At 39.7% G+C, this 26,962-nt stretch overlaps 1 protein-coding gene across 2 annotated transcripts in view; it reads right to left on the minus strand.

The window, feature by feature from the left end:
- RRAS2 (RAS related 2) overlaps positions 1 to 13,947 on the minus strand; it is a 76,158-nt gene extending 62,211 nt beyond the window's left edge. The window contains exon 1 of one of the 2 annotated variants that reach the window (XM_045825748.1): positions 13,541 to 13,947. In XM_045825748.1, the coding sequence (XP_045681704.1) occupies positions 13,541 to 13,648 (108 nt within the window). In that variant the 5' untranslated portion in view covers positions 13,649 to 13,947. Of the gene's footprint in view, positions 1 to 13,090; positions 13,198 to 13,540 lie in introns of those variants that run through there. The other variant, XM_045825749.1, reaches the window with a different exon arrangement.
- Positions 13,948 to 26,962: the final 13,015 nt, after the last annotated feature.

Below are 26,962 nucleotides of genomic sequence, written 5' to 3' on the forward strand. Positions count from 1 at the left end.
ACCTTAGGTTCCCTTTTTCCTCAGTTTATACACCTTCCTGTGTGTGCTTGCATACAGGCATCTACCTGCATGAGGTGGATTTCCCTACTTCATTTAACTGGCACAAGTTCAGAGGCAAAAGGGCCCAAATTACAAATTTAAGTCACATATCTTTCCCACAAGATTTCTGAAACTTAGTACTACATCTATAACTAACCTTCCTTTGCAGTTTGACTCGATTACTTGCTTACTGTTCTTTTCCTTTCAGCTAACAAACTGATTGTTCTGATCTCAACCACATGTCATCATTTAACCAAAAACAAGACAGTAAGAGAAAATGCACTAGGAAATAAAACAAGAGTAATAAATCTTTAGACCTCACTCTTAGGCTGTTTTACATTTCCTGAGTCAGAATTTTCAGAAGAAAATTAAAATGGGACTATCTTCTGTAAAGATTATTCTGAATAAGATTGAATGATATGGACCAACTGCTAAAACTTCAAAAAACTCAAGATTCGAATATGCACATGTCACATATACAGAACCTTTTAACTCCAGAGAAACTATAAAACACAGCTATCTGTCCTCTCCGGTAACTAGCTGCTACAGAACCGTAACAGATACCACTCCTCGTTCCTAAGACCTTTTTATTTCCAACTATTTCCCATGTCTTGCTCAAGACCTAACTGTCGCGATAAACACATACTAAAAGATATTTGATTCATGCTTACTTCTATGTAACCAAGGTATGCCCAGTCTATTATTCTTAAAACCTAAACAAGAATAAAATGTATAAATACAACAAAGGGGCAAGCACTTAGGCAAAACATTCCAAATCTCTAAATTTTTCTACTGAAATAGTTGTTTCACTTGTAAACATTCTAGTGTTCACAGCATTTAAAATAAAAACGCTGAAGTGAACCAAACATAGAATGGTTGCCTTGTCTAAAGCCAGTCACACGGTGGATGAACGAAGACCCAAATGTCTTGGCTGGCAAGGATTTTAAAGTCACCTTCACTTGCAGGTGACTTTACACTAACTACTTCAAGCTGCTTTTTCTCAGCTAAGCAGTCTATGAATTTTTCCAGGTCTCGGACACCTTTTTAAAAAACAAAAACATGGCAGCTGTGGTGTTCTTTTATAAGGCAACCACAAGGAGTAAAGTTGCTCAGAAACCACCTCTACTTTTAAAATAATGTCTTATACTACTCTCAATGAAGAGAAAATAAAACAATTAAAAAACCTTAATTAAGCCTATATAAAGGTTAAAGTAAATATGAAATATAAAAAGATTTAAAAAGATAAAAACAAAGTTATATAAATTATTTTACAAATACATAATTTCACATGTACAAGAAATGTAAATGGGCTGAATTCCCCTACTAAAAGACAGAGACTCTCAGGCTTGATTTTTAAAGATCATATTGCATACTGTTGACAACAGCTTACCACAAAATGACAAAATGACAAAAATCAAAAAACGCCCTGGCCTTTGTGGCTCAGTTGGTTGGAGCAACCTCCCGTAAATCAAAAGGTCACGGGTTCTGTTCCGGTCAGGGCACATGCCCAGGCTGCAGGTTTGGAGGCCTGGTCCCCGGTGAGGGCACATGAAGAAGGAGACCAATCAAATGTTTCACATTGGTATTTCTTTCTTTTCTCTCTCTCTCTCTCCCCCACCCCCTCAAAAAAACAAACAAACAAACAAACAAACAAACAAATGAAGTGAATGCATACAAGCAAAAAGCAAGAATGGTAACATTAATATCACAGGATAAATTCAAGGTAAAATTCAGCACAAGACTGATACTAATTATAAAAAATACAAAGATGTAATCATCATAACATTTTATATACCCAAAATGTAACATCAAAATAAAGTAACACTAGAAAGGCAAGAAAAAAATAAAGGTCCTCATAGGAGATTTGATAAATGTATTTCAATTTCACAGGATAAATAGGCAAGAAAAAAACAGAAGGATACATACGGTCCGAATAATACAATCAACAAATTCCATTTTAATAGATTTGTATAAAACATTGCACCTTATATGATACAAATAAATTACCTTTCTTCCCTCATGTTCTTGGAATATTTACAAAAATCAGTTTCATATTGGACCATTACATTAAAAAGTATTAATGTTCCAAAACGCAGAGAATTTACAGGTCACATTTTTTGACCACAGCCCAGAAAAGCCAGCAATTTTTAGAAGATCAACTCAATCCTTCACCAAATTCAAATTACTCAAACATTAAGAGGATACTCAAACTCAAATGCAAATTACAGTCAAACCTCAGTTCTCAAACACCTCCCCTCTGGAACAATTCAGTTCTTGACCAAGTCGTTCACAGAAAAAGTGTCTTTGTTCTCAACCTGACCACCCTTTCCTGCTGATACTGTATTTCTAATGGGAAAACAACAATTTGGTTTTCAAGCAAATCACTTCACGAACAGCCTCCCAGAATAAATTGAGTTCAAGAATCAAGGTTCCACTGTATCTTAGAATTGATAAAAAGCATAAGACTGCTTATTAAAGGAAACAATGCAAAATCAGTCTTATAATGCCTTTCCAAAAGCCATTACGGATATTAAACCTTGTGATGATGGTAACTAAGAAAACATTCTGTCCTCACTAGAATTCCTTCAAAATATCTTTAAAAATATAAATTATAGCACATAATATACCTAGACTACAATAATGAGAAAGAGGTGGCAATCTCCCTTATTTTTTTGAAAAAAGAATACAATAAAAGATATATGAAATCATGAAAGACCAATACACTATGCAATATAAAATATCCATACTTCAGATTACACACACACACACTCTGAAGAAAGGACTCCTTTTGCTTCTAGATCATTCCAATTTCTATACCTCCAGCAAGAAGGTATACCTTGATCTGCATTTTACAGCTCAACACACACACACACCCTCCCCCCAGGCTCTTCTACTTGCCTCAGTGCAAAAAGCTTAGACTTGAAGGATAATAAACTTGAAAACTATCCCTTTTAACCATTTCTCTTTCTCCAAATTTATACTGCTCAGCCAAAAACCCAAATGTGGCTGAATATCTTAGCAGACTTAATAGAATTTCACATTTGTTGAAATACTGCTACTGATACTCCAAAAATTAAAGCTCGCTGGTATCAACCCACCCTTTGGCATCAAAAAAGAATGGGAATCTCAGTGGTCCACAGTAATTCTGAAGGCTGGCTAGTTAGTTCTTCACGCCCAACACTAAGAACAGCTAAGATCAACCCTTCATCTGGCAGAAAAAAATTTAAAAAAAAAAAACATTCTGCCATACAAGAAAAAAAAATCAATGACAGAAAGCAAATTTGACAAATTCTTCTAGAATGGATACTATCTTATCCTTTTCACTGGTTAACTTAATATGTTACAAAGATTTCAGAGAATCAATGCAAATAGTAGATATTTCACAAGATAATTGAGAAAGTGAATACCAAAATGGAGAAGAAAACCTCCCCTGACCTGAGAGGGTTCCACAGTTTCCCAGGGAAAAAACAGTGAACAGAAAAAACTTCTAGTTCCTGATTGTTTCCATTTCCAATGATAAGAAAAGGCTACAAGTACACAAGCAGAACACCAGGTATTCCTGCAGAGTGGAAACCTGAGACCAGTCTGATAAGGGCCAAGCTAAGGAAGAGAAATAAAGCAGTACCTCCACTGTTTTAATACAAAAGCGTTGGGACCCAATAATTTTATACCCAGCCACATCATTCTTTAGCATGCAAAAGTAACCATAACCTTAGATATCTTCTCAGTAAAAAGTACCTGAAAATGTCCTTTGAATCACAATTCATTTAAAAACTTGTTGATGCAGACTGCCTGCAAGCACTGAAACCAGATGGAATAATAGACATGGAAAAAACAATAATCCTTAATGAGAAAGGGATTCATACTATTATTTTTTATTATTATAACAAAATAAACTGCCAAACACAAAAATACAATCTTTTAAAAACAATTCAATCACACAATTTTAGTTGCTTTAAATAAGGACACTAAAGAGGTGGGTGGAAACAGAGCAAACAAAACTGCTAAACTTCTTTGTTTTCCTTAACTGGAAACATTATTATTATTCTGATTTTCTAATTAAATATTTAAGAAAGAAATAATTTTAGCCCTGGCTGGCGTAACTCAGTGGATTGAGCACAGGCTGTGAACCAAAGCATCGCAGGTTCGATTCCCAGTCAGGGCACATGCCTGGGTTGTGGGCCAGGTCCCCAGTGGGGGCCACATAAGAGGCAACCACACATTGATGTTTCTCTCTCTTTCTCCCTTCCTTCCCCTCTCTAAAAATAAATAAATAAAATCTTTTTTTTAAAGAAGTAATTTTAAGGTAAATCTGAGTAGTAAAAAATGAGAATCTACCTGGCAAAATCACCACAGAGCCCTGATCAGTGTGGCTCACTTAGATGGCTGGGCATCATCTCACAGAGTGAAAGGTCGCTGGTTTGATTCCAGGTCAGGGTGCACAGGACAGACAACCCACTGAAGTTTCTCACATCTCTGTTTCTCTCCCTCTCTTTCTCCCCTCCCTCTGCCCCTGCTTCCCCCCCTCTAAAAATGAATAAATAAAGCCTTTAAAAAGAACACCACAGAATACGGGGAGGGGGGGGATCTACATAGCAAAAAAAAAACAAGATTGGTACAATGACTAAAGAACATAGCCAAAACCTGTATTGATCTAACTACATTTATCAATCTCTTCCTTGAAAGGCATCTGCCTACAAAATTAAGCAGAGATTTTCTCCTTAAACAGAGAGAAAACTGGTCCCCTTTTTGCCTCAACTTTGTGCCTTTAGGCTTACTTTCATTCAGTGGCTAACTAGAGTGACTACGAAGACCCGATCTTGTTAGCATAACCAAGTAAAACAAACTCTGCTTAATGTTATTATCTAAAGCAAGGGCCAGAGATGTTACCTTTGCTTACTCATTCATGGTGATTATCAGCCAGATTTCTCTACTGTGGTTATCATTTTCCCCTTGATAATCAATAATATCTTACGGGCAGATACTCCAGCTACTCGAACTTTCAGCCACTAGCTTTAACGTCCGTTTATGATGCATACTTGAATCAACTGTTATGACGGCCAAATGGATGATTTTCTAATCCCATCATTTTCTCTATACCTATTAGTCAGAATTCTACCTTAGAAATCCCTTCCTCCTTCATTGATTTACCACTATGGAGTCGCAGATTCTTTATTCACGGGCAATTATCAATTACTATCTTTATTTATTTCGATGATCATACACTGTCCCGCAGTCAGCCAGTGGGAGTTCTTACAGACTGTTAGGTCTTTGACCGGTCACCATCGCTTTGTTTTCTGAGCACTTCTTTTCCTTTATGGCACTACAAGACGCTCCAGGCTCGTCTCCTGTTCTTCCCTGCCCCAGCCCTGGGACCAGTCATCTCACCAAGGCTCCTTTTAGTAAAGGGTGGTACTCAGAAACCAAGATCTGGCTGTCCATGTTTTCCCTGCTAATGGGGCACCCACTGTTTCTAGGCCCTCTCAGCAGACAGAACTGACAAAGATATATAGATGTGCGTATGTGTATCCACATGTATCTCTTTCTATATCTATCCCTATGCCTTTTAAACCATGAGTTCATGCCAGTATCTTCAATTCCAATCAAACATCACCGAGTTTGCCCTGTCCAGTGTGGCTCCATTGGTTGGAGCAGCATCCTGTAAAACCAAAAGATCACAGGTTCGATTCCTAATCAGGGTACATACCTGGGTTGTGGGTTTGATCCTGAGGTCAGGGACCCTATGGGAGGCAACAGATCGATGGTTCCCTTTCACATCAGTGTCTCTCTCACACTCTCTCAAATCAATAAAAATGTCCCTGGGTAAGGATTTTTTTTTAATTTTTTAACAAATAAAACATCAGTGTTCGTTCTAGGTTTCCCCTTTTCCACATTTATAATTCCCTTCTCCAATAATCAGAAAATGTGGCTTCCATTTTCCACAATTATATTTACTTATTGCTTAGTCCTAGCATAGAAAATTGTTTCAAAATTGTAAACCCATTCTTCTGTGACAAGGAAAAAAACTATTAACTAGGATTCAATGTTTGTTTGGACTTTTTTTTGGGGGGGGGGGGTGGCGTGAGGAAATGGGGGGTGGTCCTTATCCTAAAGACACAGACCAAATACCAGGTTCAAAAGTTACTTAGTTTTTCTTCTTCTTCCCTCCAGTGTGGTCATGTAACTCACTGAAAAAATGTCTGGTTCACTCCTTCCTGAATCTAGTCTACCCTAGGGTGTTTTGTTTTTTCTTATCACTTGATTTTACTGGTGTTTGCTGTTTATATACTGAGTACGTGCACCACTAACATGGCTCCAAAGGTGAGAAAGGTACCCTCAGAAGGGTCACCACCCCAAGACCACCCACCTCTAAGAACCAACCTCATTAATTTTGAACTTCTCCTTCCTGCGCTGCTTTCATCCCAATGAACAGTATGTATTTTTTTCTATTTCCCCTTCTCTCTTATACAAAAGGTAATATATTATGTACAGTAGATACTTTCATATTTTCCTCTTTTTCACTGAACAAGATATCCTGCAACCAGTTCATAGTGACCCTTCCCATCCTTCTTATAGCTGCATATAATGCTCCACTGGTGACTGTATCATATCTTATTCAACCCCTCCCCTACCCTATAGGCTACTTATAATTATTTTAATCACAAACAATGCTGTGACCTCCTGCATGTGTATTTTCATCCTTGTTGGAAATGTATCTACATGATAAATTCCTAAATTTGGGATTATTGAGTCAAAAGATAAGCACATACATAGTCAAATCAAAATGTACCTGATGTCTCCTGATATAATGCACTGAGAAGAAACCATTTTTGTTGTTCCTGCCCCCCAAAATGCATAACCTGAATCTAACCATAAAGAAACAAACACAAATTGAGGAACCTCTACAAACAACTAACTTGTACTCTTCAAAAATGTCAATGTCATGAAACACAAAGACTTTCCCCACCCTCCTCCACTTTTAAAGTTACCAATTCATCTTCTTAAATGAATTAGATTAATTTCAAAGCTTAGGAAAGACCCATGACACTTTAGCAACAGATGAATTAAAAATGCCATCTCAGTAATTAGCTGCCTGTCAAATTTTAAAAGACATGGAAACAGAATGCACTGCATAATCTGAGATGTTCTTTTGCTATAAAGGGCATTTTGGGGGATATTTCACAAAAACCTGAAAAAGTTCTGCATATTAGATTAGTATATAAGTCAACTGTATTTTTTTATTTTAGTTATACACTGTGTTTATGTAAGTAAATGCCCCTATTTTTGGAAAATCTATATGGAGGTATTTAAAAATACGGGGCATTATCTTCAACTTAAGTGATTCAGGAAAAAAAGCAGTGTATATATATATATATATACACACATATATATATATATATATATATGTATATATATACATATATATATATATATAGAGAGAGAGAGAGAGAGAGAGAGAGAGAGAGAGAGAGAGAGTGTGTATATGTAGGGGGAGAGATGAAACTAACATGGTAAAATGTAAGCACTGGGGAAATCTGGGTAAAGTTTTTTTAAAAAGCAACACTGGGTGTTATTTTGATATTTACATTCATATTTCTAGTACTGAACATTTATTTGTAAAGAAGCTCCTTCTAGGGAAAAAACATTACCATATGAGAAGACAAGAAAGTTGGTTGGTAATACTAAACTAATATATACAAACAACAAATTCTGTGGCTATAAAAGTTTTAATTAAACTAAAGACAATGCTATTTACTGCTAGGTAACCAATAAATAATTACATTGTTTTCATAAAACACTAAAAATAAAACAATTTATAAGGTTACAAGGAACTAAGTCTGAATTATATCTCCAATAGCACAATTTGACAACTTATATCTTTGCTTCTTTCAGAACCAGACAAAAAATAAGAAAATAAACATATAAATCTTTATCTTTTTCATAAAAGCTTGGGAGACATATTTCTTTACAAAACAGAAATCAGAGGCCTACCAAGGACATTACTTTAAACTAAATTTCAACCTCAAACACAGACTCATGGGTCTACAAAGTAATTCAAGATCAAGGCCTTTCAGGAAGATTCAATAACTATTAACTCCACATTGCTTACAGGCAGAGTGAAAGTTTTTTACTCATTATCACTTTTCAGTGAGGACACAGTAAAACTAATATTCTACATTATATTCTACTAATATTCTGTTCTTCTATTTTACCACGCCAAATAAAAAGGGGGGAAGGGGATAAATGTTCATGCAGCATCACGAAATCTGTTTCAATTTTAAGAGGTCTATTTTATTTTGAAAAAAGAACGGTTAAAATTTTTTAAAAATACAGCTGTAAAAAAAGTCTCTTTACCCTCCCCCACTTTTAAAGTTACCAATTTATTTTCCTAGGGGAATTAAATAGACTACTTTTGTTCAAAGCTTAAGAAAGACCCATGACACTTCAGCAACACACGAATTAAAAGTCCCATCCCAGCCTGCCGGTCAAAAGCAGGGTTTCTGAAGTACTCTGCAGAAGTGTCCTCACTCCACTCCTGCAGCTTCCGCATCCCAGGAGGGATGGGTGGACACACACCCATCCCTCAGGTTAGAACAAATAAGAATGAGTTTTGAGAAATCCTAGGTTGAGAAACTTCCTCGTTTCTCCTCTGACAAAAGCAGTCACCTTCTCTAAGAAGACAGCGCTCTTCCTTGAGTACCTGGCACTTGTGTCTAGTAATTGCCAACAGAACCAATTCAACTATTGCCAAAATGAGGAAATCTCTATTAAGCACCACCACTGAGGAGAGATGTCTTATTTTTCAATGCTGAGAATTCATTTGTAAATTGCTTTGAAAATGTAAACCAGTAATCTGCACACTAAAAAGAAGTCTACAGTATAGTTTCAAATTCACAGATAAAAATAATTTTAAATGATTTGTAATTGTAGGATGTGTCTTCAAGATGTCGCAACAGAACAGCAATTCAGGAACCTAATCTTCCCATGTGGACCAACTAACTATGAACACAAATACATTAAGTCTTGAAATCTCTTTTAGGATCTCTGCTGAAAAGCATTCAGCAAATGACGAAATCTAGCCCTGACTGGTGTGGCTCAGTTGGTTGTACATCACCCCACCAAGCGAAAGGTCACAGTTCAACTCCTGGTCAGGGCACATTCGAGAGGCAACCGATCGATGTTTCTCTCTCACATCAGTATTTCTCTCCCTCCCTTTCTCCCTCCCTTCCCCTCTCTATAAAAATAAATAAATAAAATCATCAAATAGTTCCTAAAACCATAAGTGAAATCACTTAAAAAAAAAAAAAAAGACTTTAGGTAAAAAGCAATGTCTGCATCAGGTCCAGACTAACAAGTTGTAGGACTGACTAAAACTCAGTATGTGAGAAATCAGCTACCCCCTATACAACTCAAAATCTGACAAAATGCTGAATTAAAGTCAGGATACTTAAATAACAGAAACTGGGAAATTTCTCTATTTCTGTAAAACACATTTGGTCTCTTCTCAGAGCTGGTAGACTAGCATTAACTCAAAAGCCCAATGATTACACCATTATTCCCCAAAATTAACCCCCAGCTGATAAAAAGAATTTCCCTAACTGCAAATGGGATCACAATTCATCACCTAAGAACCACAAGGCCATGAGGAGGGGATTATGAAGATGGGAGAAGGGGGAGGAGGGTGTTGAAGACTGTAAGAGACCAGATTTTGTCTCTTACCTTTATGTCAAGGAAATATGAACAAATCACAATTTTTGTTTTGGAGGAACAAGATACAGAAGTTAACAGCAAATAAAACCAGGTAACAATTATTACTTACTCTGTAGATGGCACTATGTTAAATGATTTGCATGTATCATATTATTTTCTCCCAAAATCCTACAGGTACTACTATTAGTTCCCTTCTCGTATAGGGAAACACACTTGGAGAACCTAAGAAACTTAACCAACAACACACAGCTAGTTAACTAAGTAAGAACCTTGAATTTGAAAGATGAAGATTTGTTCAACTAAACCCAGTGTTTCACGAGGAAACATGCCTTGAAGAGAGTAGGGAGATTAGATATTCCCCACTGTCAACTGAGGAGGGAAGCCTAGAACCCAGATATCAAATGTTCTCTCTACTTCACTTTCTACAATGTTTAAGACAATTTCCTAACAAGAGTTTATTCACCATTTAGGTATTCCATTTACCAAGAGAACTTAAAACATTTTTCAAAAATCTATGAACATAAAGAAGGAGGTCATGTACACACATATACTCTCTTAACAGCAATATTTTATATTTTATCACATTTTATGTTATATTCATTTTAAAGAGGAAATGGCACCTCAATTAAGTAATTATTGCCTTCATTTCCTAACTGTGCTGCTCTTCATAAGCATGGAAGACAACAGGTAAAGCTAAAGTTAAAGACAGTCAGGGCTAAAGGCAGTTGTTGTTTTTAACTTCTCCACTCCCAAATTCACTGTATGTTTTCTGCTCAAGATTATAAAATAGAAAAATATATATTGAACACTATAAAAACACTTTTTTAATCTCAGGAGTCTTAAAAAATAAATAAAACCAATTTGTGCCATCTTGAACTCCTCCAAAAAGAATGGACTTCCGCTTGTTAAGGTTATTATCCTCCTGCTGTGTCCTCCAATGACTCTGCTAGACAATCAAAGCATAATGAATTTCAATTTTCCGGGAGTCAGAAAATAAACAGCAGTTCTATTAAGTGTAGATGATAGTCAGATGAGCTCCATAATCTAAGATTAATATAACAATAATAAAAGCAGTAATGCCTGTAGCCTTACTATGTACTAGACACTATTTAGGCTCTTGACACGTTAACTCATTTAGTTTACACAATGATGATATGTGGTACTTTGTATTTCCCCAGTTTACAGATGGGGAAAACTGAGGTGCGGAGAGGTTAAGTAAAATTGGCCTACGATTACACAAAACTAAAACTCTGTCCAGGTGGTCTGGCTCCTGACTCTCCAGAGAGCCCCAAAGTTAGAGTCTATGTTTCTTCCTTTCACTGGCCCCAACTCAACTGCCTTTCCCACACCCCCTCCTGCCAGCCTCCTCTCACAAAGCTAGCATATATGACTCCCCATATTCACATAAGACATGTCCTCTCTCCCCACTACCTACCCTATAGTGTGCTTTTTTTAAAATCCTCACCCAAGGACATTTTTTAATTGCTTGCAGAGAGAAGAAGGAAGAGAGGGAGGAGGAAGGGAGAGAGAGACAGAAACACTGCTCGGCTGGCTCCCAGATACACCTGGACCAGGGCTCCAACCTGCAACCTAAATATGTGCCCTGACCAGGGACTGAGCCCTCAACCTTTAGGTTCACAAGAGGACTTGCCAACCACCTGAGCCACACCCACCAGGGCTACATAGTACTTTTACCAACCAACACTTAGCAAACTGACTTTTCCCCGATTCTGAATTCCCTTTGCATTTGAATATGTTACAGAACTGTACACATAAAAACTTATAATAATAGCCACCATCAACGGAGTACATACTATAGGAAGGTTCCCATAAAGGATTATAAAGAATGTGTGATCAAACCCAGTTTACTAAAGAGAAAACTGAGGCTCAGAGAAGCCAAGTACTTTAGCGATTTTCTCACAGTGAATAAATAACAGAGCAAGACCAGGAACTTAAATCTGTATGACTCAAAGCTCACACTATTTCTGTGTATAATTATCTGTCTTCCTGATGCATACATGCCTCCTCTATTTCTTTTATATCATCTAGAGCACTAGGTCCATTTATATTCATAAAGGAGGTATTAAACAAATGAATTCTAGAAAATCACTAGAAAGCCAGCAAAAGGTTCGAACTCTTTAATTAAATAATTCACTTACACTCAGGCTCAAATACATATAGATGGCCCTTCCCCCCAAAAAACTAAAGAAATATTTGTGGTTTAAGTCTTTTAGGTAACATTCTTAATTAATACTGGAACCCAGTGTTACTCCCTCACTCCTCGACAACACCTTCATCCCCATTAACTGCAATCCCCAAAGAAAGGGTTAGTTATAAATTGTTTGGCTTTGCCATCAGTAACTTCAAGTCTCTCTTTAGCCCTAGGGAAATAGCAACATGACAGCATCCCTGATTCTGCAGCCTGCTATACGTAAACCAACCTCACCTCTTAGTGTAATTTTTTTAACCCACTAATGGGCATACTGTAAATGACCATTACATAAACATCTGCTCTTCCTGGATATAAAGGTTTAAGCAGCAGTTTTTTTACCTTGAAATAGCATAACATCAATTACTGTTCATTTAGTCAATATGAAAGGTAACGACCACATTTACGTTTTAGTACTCTGTATTTTAATGTCACTATAAACATTAAGTAAAACGAAATAAGCTATTCCAGTATCCCAAATGACAACAAATGGGTGAACATAAACCAGAAATAAATATTTCACCAAAGTCTCTTAACAGTACTCATGATATACTGAGTATCTTTGTTACCTGTTATGAGGTACCTTCCTTCTCTCCCAGCATACACCACACCTTTTATGTTGACAAAAGCTGAGAGATAACTGGGTTTCACTTTTTAAAAATCAAAAAAATGATCACTCAAACCTCTCACCAAGAATGAATCCCAAGAATGAAGAATTCCACCTCCCTTTTTACAACCCTTGACTTTCCGCCTCCAGCTACCAGAGAGGGCTGGGGGTGGGGGAGAGGGTGGTTGGAACAGACAGAGAATGCTCGACTGGGTCAGCCACCTCCTAGTCTGGCCCATCCCAAACTTTACCTTGATACAGCTAGGAGGAGGAAGGCACCAGGAATTCCTGGGAGATGGTCTCACCCGTATCGGAGAACATTCTTGTCCTCCTAGAAGCCACCATTTCCCTGGGGCATTATCACATACTCCCACCCGGGCATATTACCTAAGAGATTACTTAAAAGAAAAGCACACACACAAAGAGAAACAACGCACTGGTTGAAACGGGCAGCTATAGCTCAGCGTGCGCAGAGAACCGGGAGACCACGCGGAGCCGAAGCCAAGTTGCCACTACGATTGTACCTACGGTCCAGGAGGTGGCCGGAACAGCTGAAAACCAAGCACTGGAGGCTCCAGCCCCACGCCCGACACCCCACGCCCGACACCCCGCGCCGGGCCCAGCCCTCCCGCCAGGAAACCCAGCGCAGTGGGGCTGCCTCTCCCGGAGGGCACACGGGCCTCTGCCGGAGCGATAAGGTGGATCGGCGCTTCCTACCCCCCCCAGCTCCGCCCTCCCGGCCACATTCCTTAGAAGCATGACTCCCTGGACGCCGAATAGGGCGCCAGGCAGACAGGAGTGCGGTGTTACGGGCATAGGGTTCGAGGAAAGAACCAGCCTCGCGACCCTAGCCCGTCGGGCCCCCAGCCCCCGCAACACCTCCGGGGCGGGGTTGCTGCAGCCCCCTCGCCACAGGTAGCGCGAGCTCCCACCCGCCACCCCCCCAACACCCACGGCAGGCCCGCTCTAGGCACCTGGATAAACTGGATGGTGAGCGCCGACTTGCCCACTCCGCCCCCGCCGACCACCACGAGCCGGTACTTCTCCTGGCCAGAGCCGTCCCGCCAGCCGGCCGCGGCCATGGGGACGCCACCGAGCCCAGCCCGGCCACGCCGAGCTGCTGCCCGCCCTAGGCCCGGCTCCGGGTTCGTGTGCGGCCGGCGGGCTGCGGGCGAGCAGCCGGGCGGGGGTCCCGGGCGTCCGGAGCTGCTGGGAACACTGGTGCGTAGGGCAGCGCAGCGCCCAGGCTGGCCAAGTCCTGCCCGAGGCACGGAAAAGCGGGGAAACCGCAAGAACCCGGAGCAGCAGCGGTCGAGGGGCGCGCTAGTCCACCGTCTCCGTAGCGCCTGGCGAACGCAGCCTCTAGCGCCGCTACAAATGGCCGTCTGGGGGCCGGGCCGCTACGCTGAGGTGCTGCATATGCATGAAGAGGCGTGGTGGGGCGGGGCCAAGTGGGCTAGGCTGAGATTCCCGTGCTGAGATTCCCGAGCTGACCCAGGGCTCAGACCTCCGGGATGTGGCCCCTAACTCCCCTTTTTGAGTGTGTGTGTGTGTGTGTGTGTGTGAGTACGTGAGAGAGAGGGTGTCGAGTGAGAGTAGAAAGAAGACAGTGTGTCTTCTGTGTATGTCAGGGATTGTCAGGGATTATGTGCATGAAAAATACAGCATGTGAAGGCAAGTGTGAAAAATAGCGCTGTTGTCATCTTAACTCCATTTGTGGGAGAATAAATATCCTGTTTTAAGAGTACAGATGGTGACTGTGATTATGTGAAAAACAGTGTGTGGCAGTGATTGAGGACTAGAACTCTATCACAGTATTGTGTGTGTAATGAACTTGTAGTGGTGACAGTGTGTGAGAAATGTGGCAAAGTCTGAGCCATGGGAGATAAATCACAGTGACTGAGCATGCCTGGGACAAGAGTGAATGTGAGATTTCGTACGTGTCAGGAGAGTGTCTTAGTTAGTGGTTGTGTTTATGTGTGAGAAATATATGGCAATTTATGAGAGGAGAGTGTGCGTGAGAGATTAGGATGTACTTATTTGCACACTACATGCCAGGCACTGTGCTGGGGATCCTATCATAAACAAAACAATATCCCTGCCCTCAGGGAACTTAGAGTTTGATGGGAGAGATGGCTGGGACAACAGGCAAAGTATGAAGCATAAGGATAAGGGCTGTAACTACTAAGCACTGGCAGCGTGTGCACTCATAGGGGAAGCACTAGAGTTGGGCAGTCAGGGAAAGCTTCCTAAAAGACCTGAATAATAAATAATATAGGCAGACAAATAATTGGAAAAAAGGAAACTACATATGCAAAAATCAGAGCTAAGAAGGTAAGCATTGTGTCATATGATTTTGAAAGTATTGAGAGTTTGCATACCACTGATTGTGAATGAAAAGTGATGATCTCTATGTGTGTGGCAGTATAAATGAATGTAGCAGGAGTCAAAGCTCTATGTAGAGGCACAGTACAAACACAGTAGTAGATAAAACCATGGGCTCTGTAGCCAGACAGTCTGGATTCAAATCCTAGCTCTTCCCATAATGGTGTAATGTTGAGAACTTACTTAACATCTGTGCCTCTCCTCTCTAAAGCAAGGATACTAAGATTACCTACCTTGAGGGGGTTCTTTTTAGGAAGAGTCTAATGAATTAAAACACACAATAACACCTGGCATGTAGTAAGTAAGCATTTATGGCAGCTTTGGAACAGGACTGCAAGCTCTTGGACACAACCTAACGACTCTCTTGGAACCAGCAGAATGCAGCAGAAGAGATGCTGTATAACTTCTAAGGCTAGATCAGAAGAGGCCACGCACCTTCCACTTGTTCTCGCTCGAGGAGAAACAAAGTAAGAAGTTTGGCTACCATGAGACTGCCATGCCAGAGAGGCCACACGTAAACATGTCAGTCAAAGGTCCAGCTGACCTGACCAGTGTGACTCAGTGGGTTGGATGTCATCCTGCAAATCAAAAGGTCACCAATTTGATTCCCAGTCAGGGCACATGCCTGGGTTGTGGATTTGGTCCCCAGTTGGGATGCAAATGAGAGGCAACTGATCAATGTTTCTTTGTCACATCAATGTTTCTCTCCCTCTCTTTCTGCCTTCTTTTCCCACTCCCTCCAAAAAATCCAGCTGAGCTCCTAGCCAATAGCCAGCATCAACTGCCAGCCATGTGAGACATGGATACCCAGTCTGCCCAACCTTCAGATGCCTGCAGCCCCTGCTGCCATTTGACTGACTGCAACTGCATGACAGATTCCAAGCAAGAGCCATCAAGGCCAGCCATTCATGACCCAGAAAATCATGAGCAAAATAAAATAGTAAACCTGGTTGTTCTACTTTTTAAAGCTTTTCATGTGGGAATAATTTCTACATAGAAACATAAAGAGCACCCACATACCTCTCTCATATCAATGTTTCTCTCCTTCTCTCTTTCTCCCCTCCACTCTCTCTAAAAAAAAATCACTGAGCATGTCTTCAGGTTGGATTTTTTAAAATAATAAATAAATAAATAGGGCTTCTAATCAAGATGGAGGCATTGGTAGACACACTTCACCTCCTCATGCAACCACAGAAAGAATTACAACTAGATAGACCTCAAGACACATAACACCCAGAACCATCAGAAAATCGAGCTATATGGAAGTCCGACAACCAAGGATTTAAAGAAGACACATTCTTCCAGACAGCTGAGAGGGGCAGAGTCTCAGAGATGGGCAGAACGGCAGTGTGGCATGAAGAGGCAGTGGCGGCACTGGAACAGACAGTCCCACATTCACATATGGTCGATGAAAATCAGGAGGGATACCTTGGGAGTGAGTGATCCAAGCCCCAGATCGGACCACAAAGTCCAGGGTTCCAGCGCCGGGAACATAAATCCCCATAACTTCAGGCTATGAAACCAGTGGGGTTTGGGACGGCAGGAAAAAATGCTGGATTTTCAGAAGGGTGCATTTAAAGGGACTGCATGGATTTTGAACATATGCAAATCCACCCACTCTAGGATTCAGCACCAGGGCAACAGCTAGAAGGATGCAAATCACATATGGGAAGTGACTGAAGTGACTGGAAATGGGACGAGTGCCAGGAAAACTTCCAGAAGCCAGGCAGCGGTATTTGCCCCTCTCTGAGCCCTGCCCCACCTCCACAGAGCCACAAAGCAGTGAAGTGGGGTGTCCCAACCTGGCGATTACCTAAGACTCTATCCCACATAATTGACAGGTGCCTTTTCTACAATAGGCCATGCTACTAAGAAAGGGAGTCAAAGCAGCTCTACATAATACACAGAAACAAACACACGGAGGCTGCCAAACTGAGGAGACAAAGAAATATGGCCCAAATGAAAGAACAGAACAAAACCCCAGAAAAAGAATTAAAACAAATGGAGATAACCAATGTACCAGATGCAGAGTTCAAAACACTGGTGATCAGGATGCTCAAAGAATTAACTGAGTATGGCAACAAAACAAAAAAGACCCAAGAAAAAATGAAGAAATATCTACAAAGAACCTACAGTGGAGGGGATGAAGCCAGGATATATCTACAAAGAACCTACAGTGGAGGGGATAAAGCCAGGATTCAAGTCAATGATTTGGAACATAAAGAAGAAATAAGCATTCAACCAGAACAGCAAGAGGAAAAAAACAATTCAAAAAACAAGAATAGTCTAAGGTGCCTCTGGGTTTCCACACATGCTGACATCCAAATCATAAGGATGCCAGAAGGAGAAGAGGAAGAGCAAGAAATTGAAACTTTATTTGAAAAAATAATGAAAGAAAACTTCCCTAATTGGATGAAGGAAATAGACATACAAGTCCAGGAAGCACATAGAGTCCCAAACAAGTTGGACCCAAAGAGGACCACACCAAGACATCATCATAATAAAAATGCTAAAGGTTAAAAATAAATAGCGAACCTTAAAAGTAGCAAGAAAAAAGAAGAAAATTACCTACAAGGAAGTATCCATAAGACTTTCAGCAGGTTTTTCAAAAGAAACTTTTCAGGCAAGAAATATTCAAAGTGATGAAAAACAAGGACTTATGACCTAGATGCCTCTATCCAGAAAAGCTATCATTTAGAATGGAAGGGTAGAAAAAGTGCTTCCTAGACAAGGTAAAGCTAAAAGAGTTCATCATCACCAAACCATTATGTGAAATGTTAAAAGGACTTATTTAGGAAAAAGAAGATAAAACTATGAACATTAAAATGGCAACAAATTCACAATTATCAACAACTGAATCTAAAAAAGGAAACTAAGCAAACAACTAGAACAGGAACAGAATCATTGATATGGAGATCATCTGGAGGATTATCAGCTGGGAAGGGGAAGGAGGAGAATGGGGGAAAATGTGCAGGGATCAAGAAGCATAATTGGTAGGTTCAAAAGAGATGGGGGATGTTAAGAACAGCATAGGAAGTGGAGAAGCCAAAGAACTTATATGCACCACCCATGGACACAAACTAAGCAGGGATTGATGGAGGGAATGGGGGTACCAGATGGAGTGGGGGAAAGGGAAAAATTGGGGCAACTGTAATAGCATAATCAATAAAATATATTTCAAAGTCAAGGGAAAGTAATTATTATAATAAATAAATAAAGTGCAACCTAAAATCTTTGTCTCTTGTCAAAAACTTCTGGTAATCAGAAAAGTTTATCAAATCTCCAACACATTCAAAAGAAAGTTATTCCCTGAATGAAAAACAAAACTATACTAGCCACAGCTATTTAAACATAGGTCCCAAAACAATTATAATGCATTCCTTAGTATTCTGTGGCTTGGCATCTGGTAGAGGAGCACTCAGGGGTCTGAGCCTACTGACAGTTTGACCAGAAAAAGAAAGTGAGGAGGATACAGTAATAAATACAAGCTGGTAAGCACCTATGTGTTGGTGACTAAAGTTTTCAGGGGAAAATCTATTTTCAGTAGAACCTATTTCAATAACCTATTTGCTGAGCTGCTTCTCTGCTGAATCCTGACCAAAATTTTCTTTCCTTTCTGCTCTGCACCACTATGATCCTTGTATACAGGACAATTCCAATGCTGAAACCAAGCAAGCAAACCCAACCTGTAGAAAACATGCTTTAGGTGACCCCCAGGGGTCCATTTTTCCTTACTTTCAAATAGTATCTCCAAATTTCCCCTCTGTAAGTTTGGGAGTAACTGACACCCATCCCCATTTCCAGAGTTCACTCAGATTCACTTAAGATTATCAATCTCCACTAGCCACAGTAATTAGCTAAAGGATGGGCACATGATCTACGTCAGGCCAATAAGGAACAGTTTCAACTGCAGAATCAAAACTACGACGAGACACCAGTTTACACCCATTAGGATGACTGTAATAAAAAAGACAAGGAATTTTGACAAGAATATGGAAAAACTGGAACCCTCATGTACTGTTGATGGGAATATAAATGGTGCTATTGCTTTGGAAAACAGTCTGGCATTTCCTCAAATGTTAAACATAGAGTTTACAACCCAGAAATGTCACCCCAAGTATATACCCATAATAAATTAAAACATATGTCCATATAAAAACTGTACATGCAAATTTATAGCAACATTATTCATAATAAACTAGAAGTGGGAAAACTCAAATGTTTATAGACTGATGAACAAAATGTGGCATATTCATTAACGGAATATTATTTGGCAATAAAAAGGAATGAAGTACTGATACAAGCTACAATATGGATGAACCTTGAAAATATGCTAAATGAACAAGCCAGTCACAAATGACCAAATATTTTCCTGTAAAAGGTTCAGGATAAGAAAATCTTTAGAGACAGAAAATACAGATTAGTGGTTGTCAGGGCTAAGGGGGAAATGCTGCATAACTGATAATGGTGTGGGTTTCTTTTTGGAGATATAAAAATGTTCTGAAATTAGATAGTTGTGATGGTTGCACAACTATGTCAATACAGTAAAAATCATTGATTTATACATGTTTAAAGTGAATTTTATGATATATGAATTAAATCTCAATAAGGCTATGAGGTGAAAAGAATCAATTGCAGGGTTTTATATGAGCTAATGAGAAAATGTATTTTTGCCCTGGCTGGTGTAGCTCAGTTGGTTGGGCATACTCCTGCAAACTGAAAGGTTGCCAGTTTGGTCCCTGGTCAGGGCACATTTGGAAGGGAACCATCAATGTTTGTTTCCCTCTGTTTCTCCTTCCCTTCCCTTCTCTCTAAAAAATAAAATAAATACATCTTTAAAAAGAAGAAGAAGAAGAAAATAAACAAAATGTCTTTTGCCCTGGCTGGTGTGGCTCAGTTTTTTGGAGTGTTATCCCATAAACCGAAAGGTCACGGGTTCGGTTCCTGGTCAGGGCATATGCCTAGGTTGCATGTTAGGTCCCCATTCAGGGCATATGCAGGAGGCAGTCTCTCAGTGTTTCTCTTCCTCTCTCTCTCCCTCCCTTCCTCTCACCCAAAAATCAGTAAGGATGCCCTAGCATAAGAATTTGTTTAAAAATCTTTTTTTACTTCAAGATATCCCTCATATCAATTCTATTCCCTTAGTGAGCCCTCAAAATCAAGTGTTCATCAAGTTAAAAGCCACCTAGTTATTCTATTCCAAAACACTTTCTTACCCTCAGAAAATAGCCCAAAAGCCTACAGCAAAAAGATACTCCCTACAGAAACAAATTGCTGAAGACATAGAAGAATAAGAGAAAGAACTAGTTATCATTCAAGCCAATTAAAGATGAATTCTTATCTTAATCTGAAAAGTGTCACCCTCAAGTAGAGGGATAATAGGTGAGTATCAGAGAACAGTCCAGAATCTTGGGAAGACCAATAGAGATCATCCTCCTTACCTTGACAAAAGAAATCCAGTGACTAGGGAAGGAATTTCTTTCCCAATGTTACCTAACAAGTTATTAGTTAACAGGACACAGGTCCCCTGACACCCCTGCTCAGAGCACTTTGCCTCATTTCAAGGTTGGTGTTGTCCAGAACCCCTCATAGTTTCACAGCACAGAGACAGTGAGATGCTGTCAGTCAAGAAAGCTGTTCAATGCATCATTTTCACTTAAATTGAGGAACTGTCTGGGTAAGGAGTTGTCAAGAAATTTCAACAGGTAGATTTGGGGCCAGATTTGACCAACAATATGTTTTGGCCTACAAATGATTTTTTTTTTAAAGTTTGAATTAGTCGCCAACATTTAAAAGTAGGATATTTTAAACAAATCTGGATTTCTTACTCTTCCTGGAAAAAAAATTAAATGAAACATCTAGCAACACCAGGGTGGCATTATCATATGACAACTGGGTAAGGTAAGCACAGGGTGCCCCTGACAAAAGGTGTGGGTGCTCCTATCCTTCAGACACCAGCACTCTGTGTCACACCCCACCTGTGTGATGGTGCCTGCCTGATCTTTGTGAGCTTTAGGAATCTGCAAATCCTAGTACCACGTGCCAATGTTTTCCACCTTGGATGTGCATCTGAATCCCCTGCAGTGCCTTAAAATGAAAAAGCTGGGCTCCACCTCACAATTAATAAATAAGAATCTCTGAGATTATGGCCCCAGCATCTGATTTTGTAATTTAAATATCCAAGGCAACTTTGAGACACTTCCATAATTGAGAACTCTTGGAGAAGAGCAGACTCATTCATGTCCACTCTTTACTTCAGGACAAACAATGACCTTCTCTTCTGGAATGTTGGTTACTCATCATCTCTAAAAGTCACCATTGCCGAAATACCATCCTTGGCCCATCCCAGAGAAAGGATTTGGGAGTGGAGTAGGGAGGGAGGTGCTGAAACCAAGATTCCCCTGACCTCATCTCTAGCTGAGTCAGATAGAGCCCAGGCCTGATGACAAAAAAGGGCTATCCCCCAAATCAAAGAGCATTTGATCCTTAACATGGTTGATGGAAAAGTACCATCTGCTTATTTTCTTAATGGGCCACTGTTTTTTTTTCCTTCTTTAAATATTTTATTGTTTATGCTATTACAGTTGTCCCACTTTTCCCCTCTCCAACCCCCTCCCCCAGCCCCCCCCCCAACTCTTGGGCCACCGCTTCTAATGTGAATGAATGGCTGGTGGAGAATGAAACAGCCCAACAGGAGCTGCATGCATCTGAGATGAGACAGACACACAAATCTATTCCTTGTTTAAAGATCATGCTGCTAAGAATAGAAACTGAAACACACACTCAAGCGTGTGCACACACACCTCTGAAGAAGGCCACAACAGGGCTGGAGAAATCCACAGCTTAGCAGAGAATCATCTGAAAATCACAGAGCAGGAAAGCCTCCCTAAGATCTTCCCCACTAAAGTGCTCATTTTACAGAGGAGGAAGCAAAGGCCTAGATAGAAAAGAGCAGTCCCAAGCATTGCCTGGAGATAGAACACAGAAGAATGACTGGAACGCAGATTCTATCTGCCAGCTAGGGCCTCAACATGGTGCACTGCCTTAGAAGCCCCAGAACCCAGATGGCAGAGCAGCACCAAAGTCATACCACCCTTTTCAGGCATGTCTGCCAGAAAAAATCAAGTAAGAATGTCCACCACAGCATTTTGTAAAATAATGAAAAATTTAATACTACCTAAATATTCAACAACAGGGACTTGGTTAAATGATGCTACAGCTATGTTATGAAAAACTGTGTGGCCATTAAAAATAATTTTTATTTATACAAGAAAGTTAGAAAAGTCGGATACAAAACAGTATGTTCAGTATAATTCCAGTGTTATAAAATATAAATAAATATATAATAGCTACCACTTACTGAGCATTTACCATGAGCCTGGCACTGCACTAATCACTTAAAACATTATCCAATTTAATCCACAAATCAATCATCTGAAGTGGGTTCTGTTATTATTTGTATTTTCCAAAAGCTGCAGCATAGGGATGTCATAGCTAGTAAATGGCAGAGTATATATTTGAATCCAGAAGGCATGAGTTTTAGAGCTTTTATACTTGACCACCACGTATACATTAAAAAAAAAAAAAGCAACTGGCAGAATATTCAGTTATCCTAGGTAGTGAGATCACAGGTGAGTTTTATTTTCTACTTTCAGTTTTCCTGTACATATTTCTTTCTTTATCTTTCTTTTATTTTCTGTTTTTCTTTTTGTAATTCTCTATTCTCTTATCTCCAATCCCTGATAATCTCTAATCTACTTTCTGTCTCCATGAATTTTCTTATTCTAGGCATTTCATGTAAGTGGAATCATACAATATTTGCCCTTTGATGTCTGGCTTATTTCACTTTACATAATGTTTCAAGGCTCCTCCATGTTGTAGCACATATTCATTCATGCTTCATTCCTTTTTATGTGAATAGTATACCATTGCAAGGATATACTAGAATTCATTTATTCATTTTTCTATTGATGAACATTTGCATTATTTCCACCTTTTGGCTATTGTGAATAATGCTGCAATGAATATTTGTGTACAAGTACCTTTTTTCAAATCTTTTGGGTCTATGCTGAGGAGTAGGATTGCTGGGTCAAATAGTAATTCTGTTTCACTTTTTGAGGAACTACTAAACTGTTTTCCACAGCAGCTACACCATTTTACATTTCCATCAGCAATGTACAAAGATTCTAATTTCTCCATATCTTCATCAGCACTTGTAATTTTCCATTTTTTATGATAGCCATCCTAGGTGTGAAGTGGTATATCATTATAGTTTTGATTTGCATTTCCCTAATGACTAATGATGTAGAGCACATTTTCATTGCACATTTGCAATTCATATGTCTTCTTGGGAGAATTGTCAAGTCCTTTGCCTATTTTTTAGTTGGATTGTCTTTTTGTGTTGAGTTGTAGGAGTGCTTTATATATTCTGGATATTAAGCCCTCATCAGATATATGATTTGCAAATATATTCCCCCATTCTGTGGCTCTTCACTCTCTTGATAGTGTTCTTTGAGGCACAAATTTTCATTAATGAAGTCCAATTTTTATTTAAGTCATAAAAATATAAAATTATGTCTATGAATAATTTTTAATGATACAAAGTAGAAGCCAAAGTTACACCTATATGTTCTAACTATGTAAAGCAGTTGTACATATATGATCTATATAAAAATACGTGGTAGTTTGATAATCTGGGAGAATTAACTATTCCAGGAAGACTGAGAAACAGGTCGCTGTATGAAAGGTACTTGTTGTCCTCTACCACTCAGGTTGAACTGTAATGGCTGCTTTGTCTCTTTCTTTCCTGCAACCGCTCTCCAGAGAGAGGCAAGGCTGCTGCTCTGAAGGGACTGGACGCTGAAAATGAGCTCCTGTAGCACCCAGGTCTGATTTACAGAGCCCCAAACAGGTCCATGCTGTTTTAAAGATTTGTGAATAACAGAAAAGTCCAAAATGGTAGAAAAGAGAAGAGGGAAGTCCTTTTTTTCCCCCCAAATGATAAGCCTCCAAAACAGAAGGGTGCTTCAAATGTAGCTATATGGATTTATGTTAGTCAGCTGGTAGAACCTGATAATAAGCAGTGGCACAGAGCTCCCAGGAAACTTTTAGAATGCGGAGGTTTCTAGGCCCTCTTCCTGCCCCACAGAATTACAGTGTTTCAGGAGAGAACTGAAAGGAAATGCCTGGTGATTGTAATCTTCCCTCCTCTGCCCCAGGGAGCAGGGGATACTTGTGTCTCCCACAGTGCAACGCCAGTGGTCTGGTGAGAACAAACAAGGTTTTCTTCACAAGGCACAGGGAGCCCTGGAGAGAACTGGTGAGACAAGGTGTCCTGCATGTTACAAGAGGGAAGGGCCTGAGAAATCTACCCCTCTCCCCAAATTAGTCAATGTTGGGGCATTAGGGGACTCAATAAATAGCCCTCTTCCTCATCCAAGTTCTGAACCAGTTGAGAAAACAGACAAAGAAAACCCACAGATGGAGATCAAGATGTCAGCTATCTTACTGATAAGAGCTAGACTGAAGTATATGGGTTAGATGTGAGGTCAAATGGCCTTGCGGACACTGTTCCCAGAATATACGGATCACACTGAGCCACAGGCAAGGCTGGAACAACTGCAGGGAACTGCCTCCACAAAACTGGTAGCAAGCACGTAGGGGAACACAAACAACTTCCCCTGTGGGTCAGGCCGCCTCACCCCACCTCTCTGCCCCCCAAAAGGAAGGAGTTAAACTGAGCATGCCCAGGTCATCCTCCCAAACTCATTAATTAGATAACTCATACCTTCTTCATAGAGAAGGATGAAAAAGGGGTGGGGAGAGAGGCTAGGAGTCTTACTCCAGTGATTTCCAAATTTTAGTGGGCATCAGAATCACCTGGAGGGCTTATTACAGATTGTTGTGTTCCACCCCCAGAACCCTGATTCAGTAGGTCTGGTGCAGGGTTTGATAAACTCTGTTTTTTAATGAGTTCTGTAGTGATGTTCGTGCTGCTTATCCTGGGACCACACTCTGAGAACCAATGGTCAAAAAGAACCTCTTCACTGAGAAACATAAAGAGAAATAAACGTTCCCCTTGACAGTCAGGACTTGTTTGGTTGCCAGTGATAAAAACTAAACTCAACTCAAACTGAAATAAAAAGAATGTATTAGTTCATGTAACTAAATGATACAGTTGTTGGTCTAATTTCAAGAACAACTAGACTCAGTATCTTCAGGAGTCTTTCAATCTCTGTATCTTTCAGATGTGTTTGTGCTATATGACTGGTCTTAACCAGGGTTTCCCCTGGTACTTGTTTGCAAGATAGGTCCACTTCCATTCCTTCCCCTCAGCTAGTATTTCTCAGACTTCAGTATGAATCAGAATCACCGAGAGAGCTGGTTAAAACACAGACTGCTGGGCCCCCACCCAGGAGTTTCTGATTCAGTAGGTCTGGGGTAAAACCCAAGAGTTGAGAATTCTAACAAATTCCCAGGTGATAATATCGATGCAATCAGAAAAATGGAGGATGGATGCTGGGGAAACACAAACAAGAGACGTTCACTACTCTTTATTTTATAGATCAAGAAACTGAGAGGTTGAGTGGCTGGTCTGTTTTATCCCATTGAGAAGATGAAAGTTTTTCCAAAGGGCATGTTGGCACAATAGAAAGAGCAATGATTTTGAAGAAAATCTGATGTCAAATCCCAGCCCCAACACTGACAAACTGAGTGGTTTACAGTAGATCACTAAACCTCTTTCCTCTGCTTTGCAGTGTTTTAAAATGAGAATAACTGTAACAGGTACTCATAGGGTGGGATGAGGGTGTGATGATTTACTGGAACATGTAAGAGAACTTTATAGTTAGAGAAGTATTCGATGGATGGGAGCTTTAAACTATTCTATTTTATTTTATTTTTGTGTGTTTATTGCCATTTTAATGTTCATAATTTTGATCTTCTTTTTCTTTAATAAGACCCTTTAACATTTCATATACTAATGGTTTGGGGATGATGAACTCCTTTAGTTTTGTTCTTTTCTGAGAAGCTCTTTATTTGCCCTTTCATTCTAAATGATACCTTTGCTGGGTAGAGCAGTCTTGGTTGTGGGTCCCTACTTTACATGACTTTGAATATTTCTTGCCAATCCCTTCTAGCCTGCAAAGTTTCTTTTGAGAAATCAGCTGACAGTCTTACAGTCTTCTTAAAGAAGTTGGTTAGATAAGAAGTTAGTTAGATAACTAACTTCTTTTCTCTTGCTGCTTTTAAGATTTTCTCTTTATCTTTAACCTTTGGAATTTTAATAATGATGTGTCTTAAAATAGGCCTCTTTTGAAAAATACATATATTTTATTGATTATGCTATTACAGTTGTTCCATTTCCCTCCCTTTATTCCCCTCTGCCTTGCATAGCCTCCTTCCACCCACATTCCCCCCCCCCCTTTAGTTCATGTCCATGGGTTGTACATATAAGTTCTTTGGCTTCTATATTTCCTAAACTATTCTTAACCTCCCCCTGTCTATTTTCTACCTACCATTTATGCTACTTATTCCCTGTATCTTTTCCCCCTTTCTCCCCCTACCACTTCCCCTGCTGATAATCCTCCATGTGATCTCCATTCCTGTGATTCTGCTCCTGTTCTAGTTGTTTGCTTAGTTTGTTTTTGTTTTGGGTGGGTTTTTTTTTTTTTTAGGTTCAGTTGTTGATAGTTGTGGTTTGTTGTCATTTTATTGTTCACATTTTTCTTTGCATCTTTTTTGGGACCCTCTGTCTTCCTGGACTTACATGTCTATTTCCTTCATCAAATTAGAGAAGTTCTCTTTCACTGTTTTTTCAGATAGATTTCCAATTTGCTGCTCTCCTCTTCTCCTTTTGGCACCCTATGATGTGAATGTTGACTATCTTAAAGTTGTCCCAGAGGCTGCTTAAACTCTTCTCATTTTTTTTTTATTCTTTTTTCTTCTTGTTATTCTGATTGGTTGGTTTTTGCTTCCTTATGTTCCAAATCAGTGATCTGATTCTCAGTTTC

This window comes from Phyllostomus hastatus, unplaced genomic scaffold (genome assembly GCF_019186645.2).
Source record: "Phyllostomus hastatus isolate PE091 unplaced genomic scaffold, TTU_PhHast_1.1 phas_scaffold_585, whole genome shotgun sequence".
Taxonomy (NCBI): Eukaryota; Metazoa; Chordata; class Mammalia; order Chiroptera; family Phyllostomidae; genus Phyllostomus; species Phyllostomus hastatus.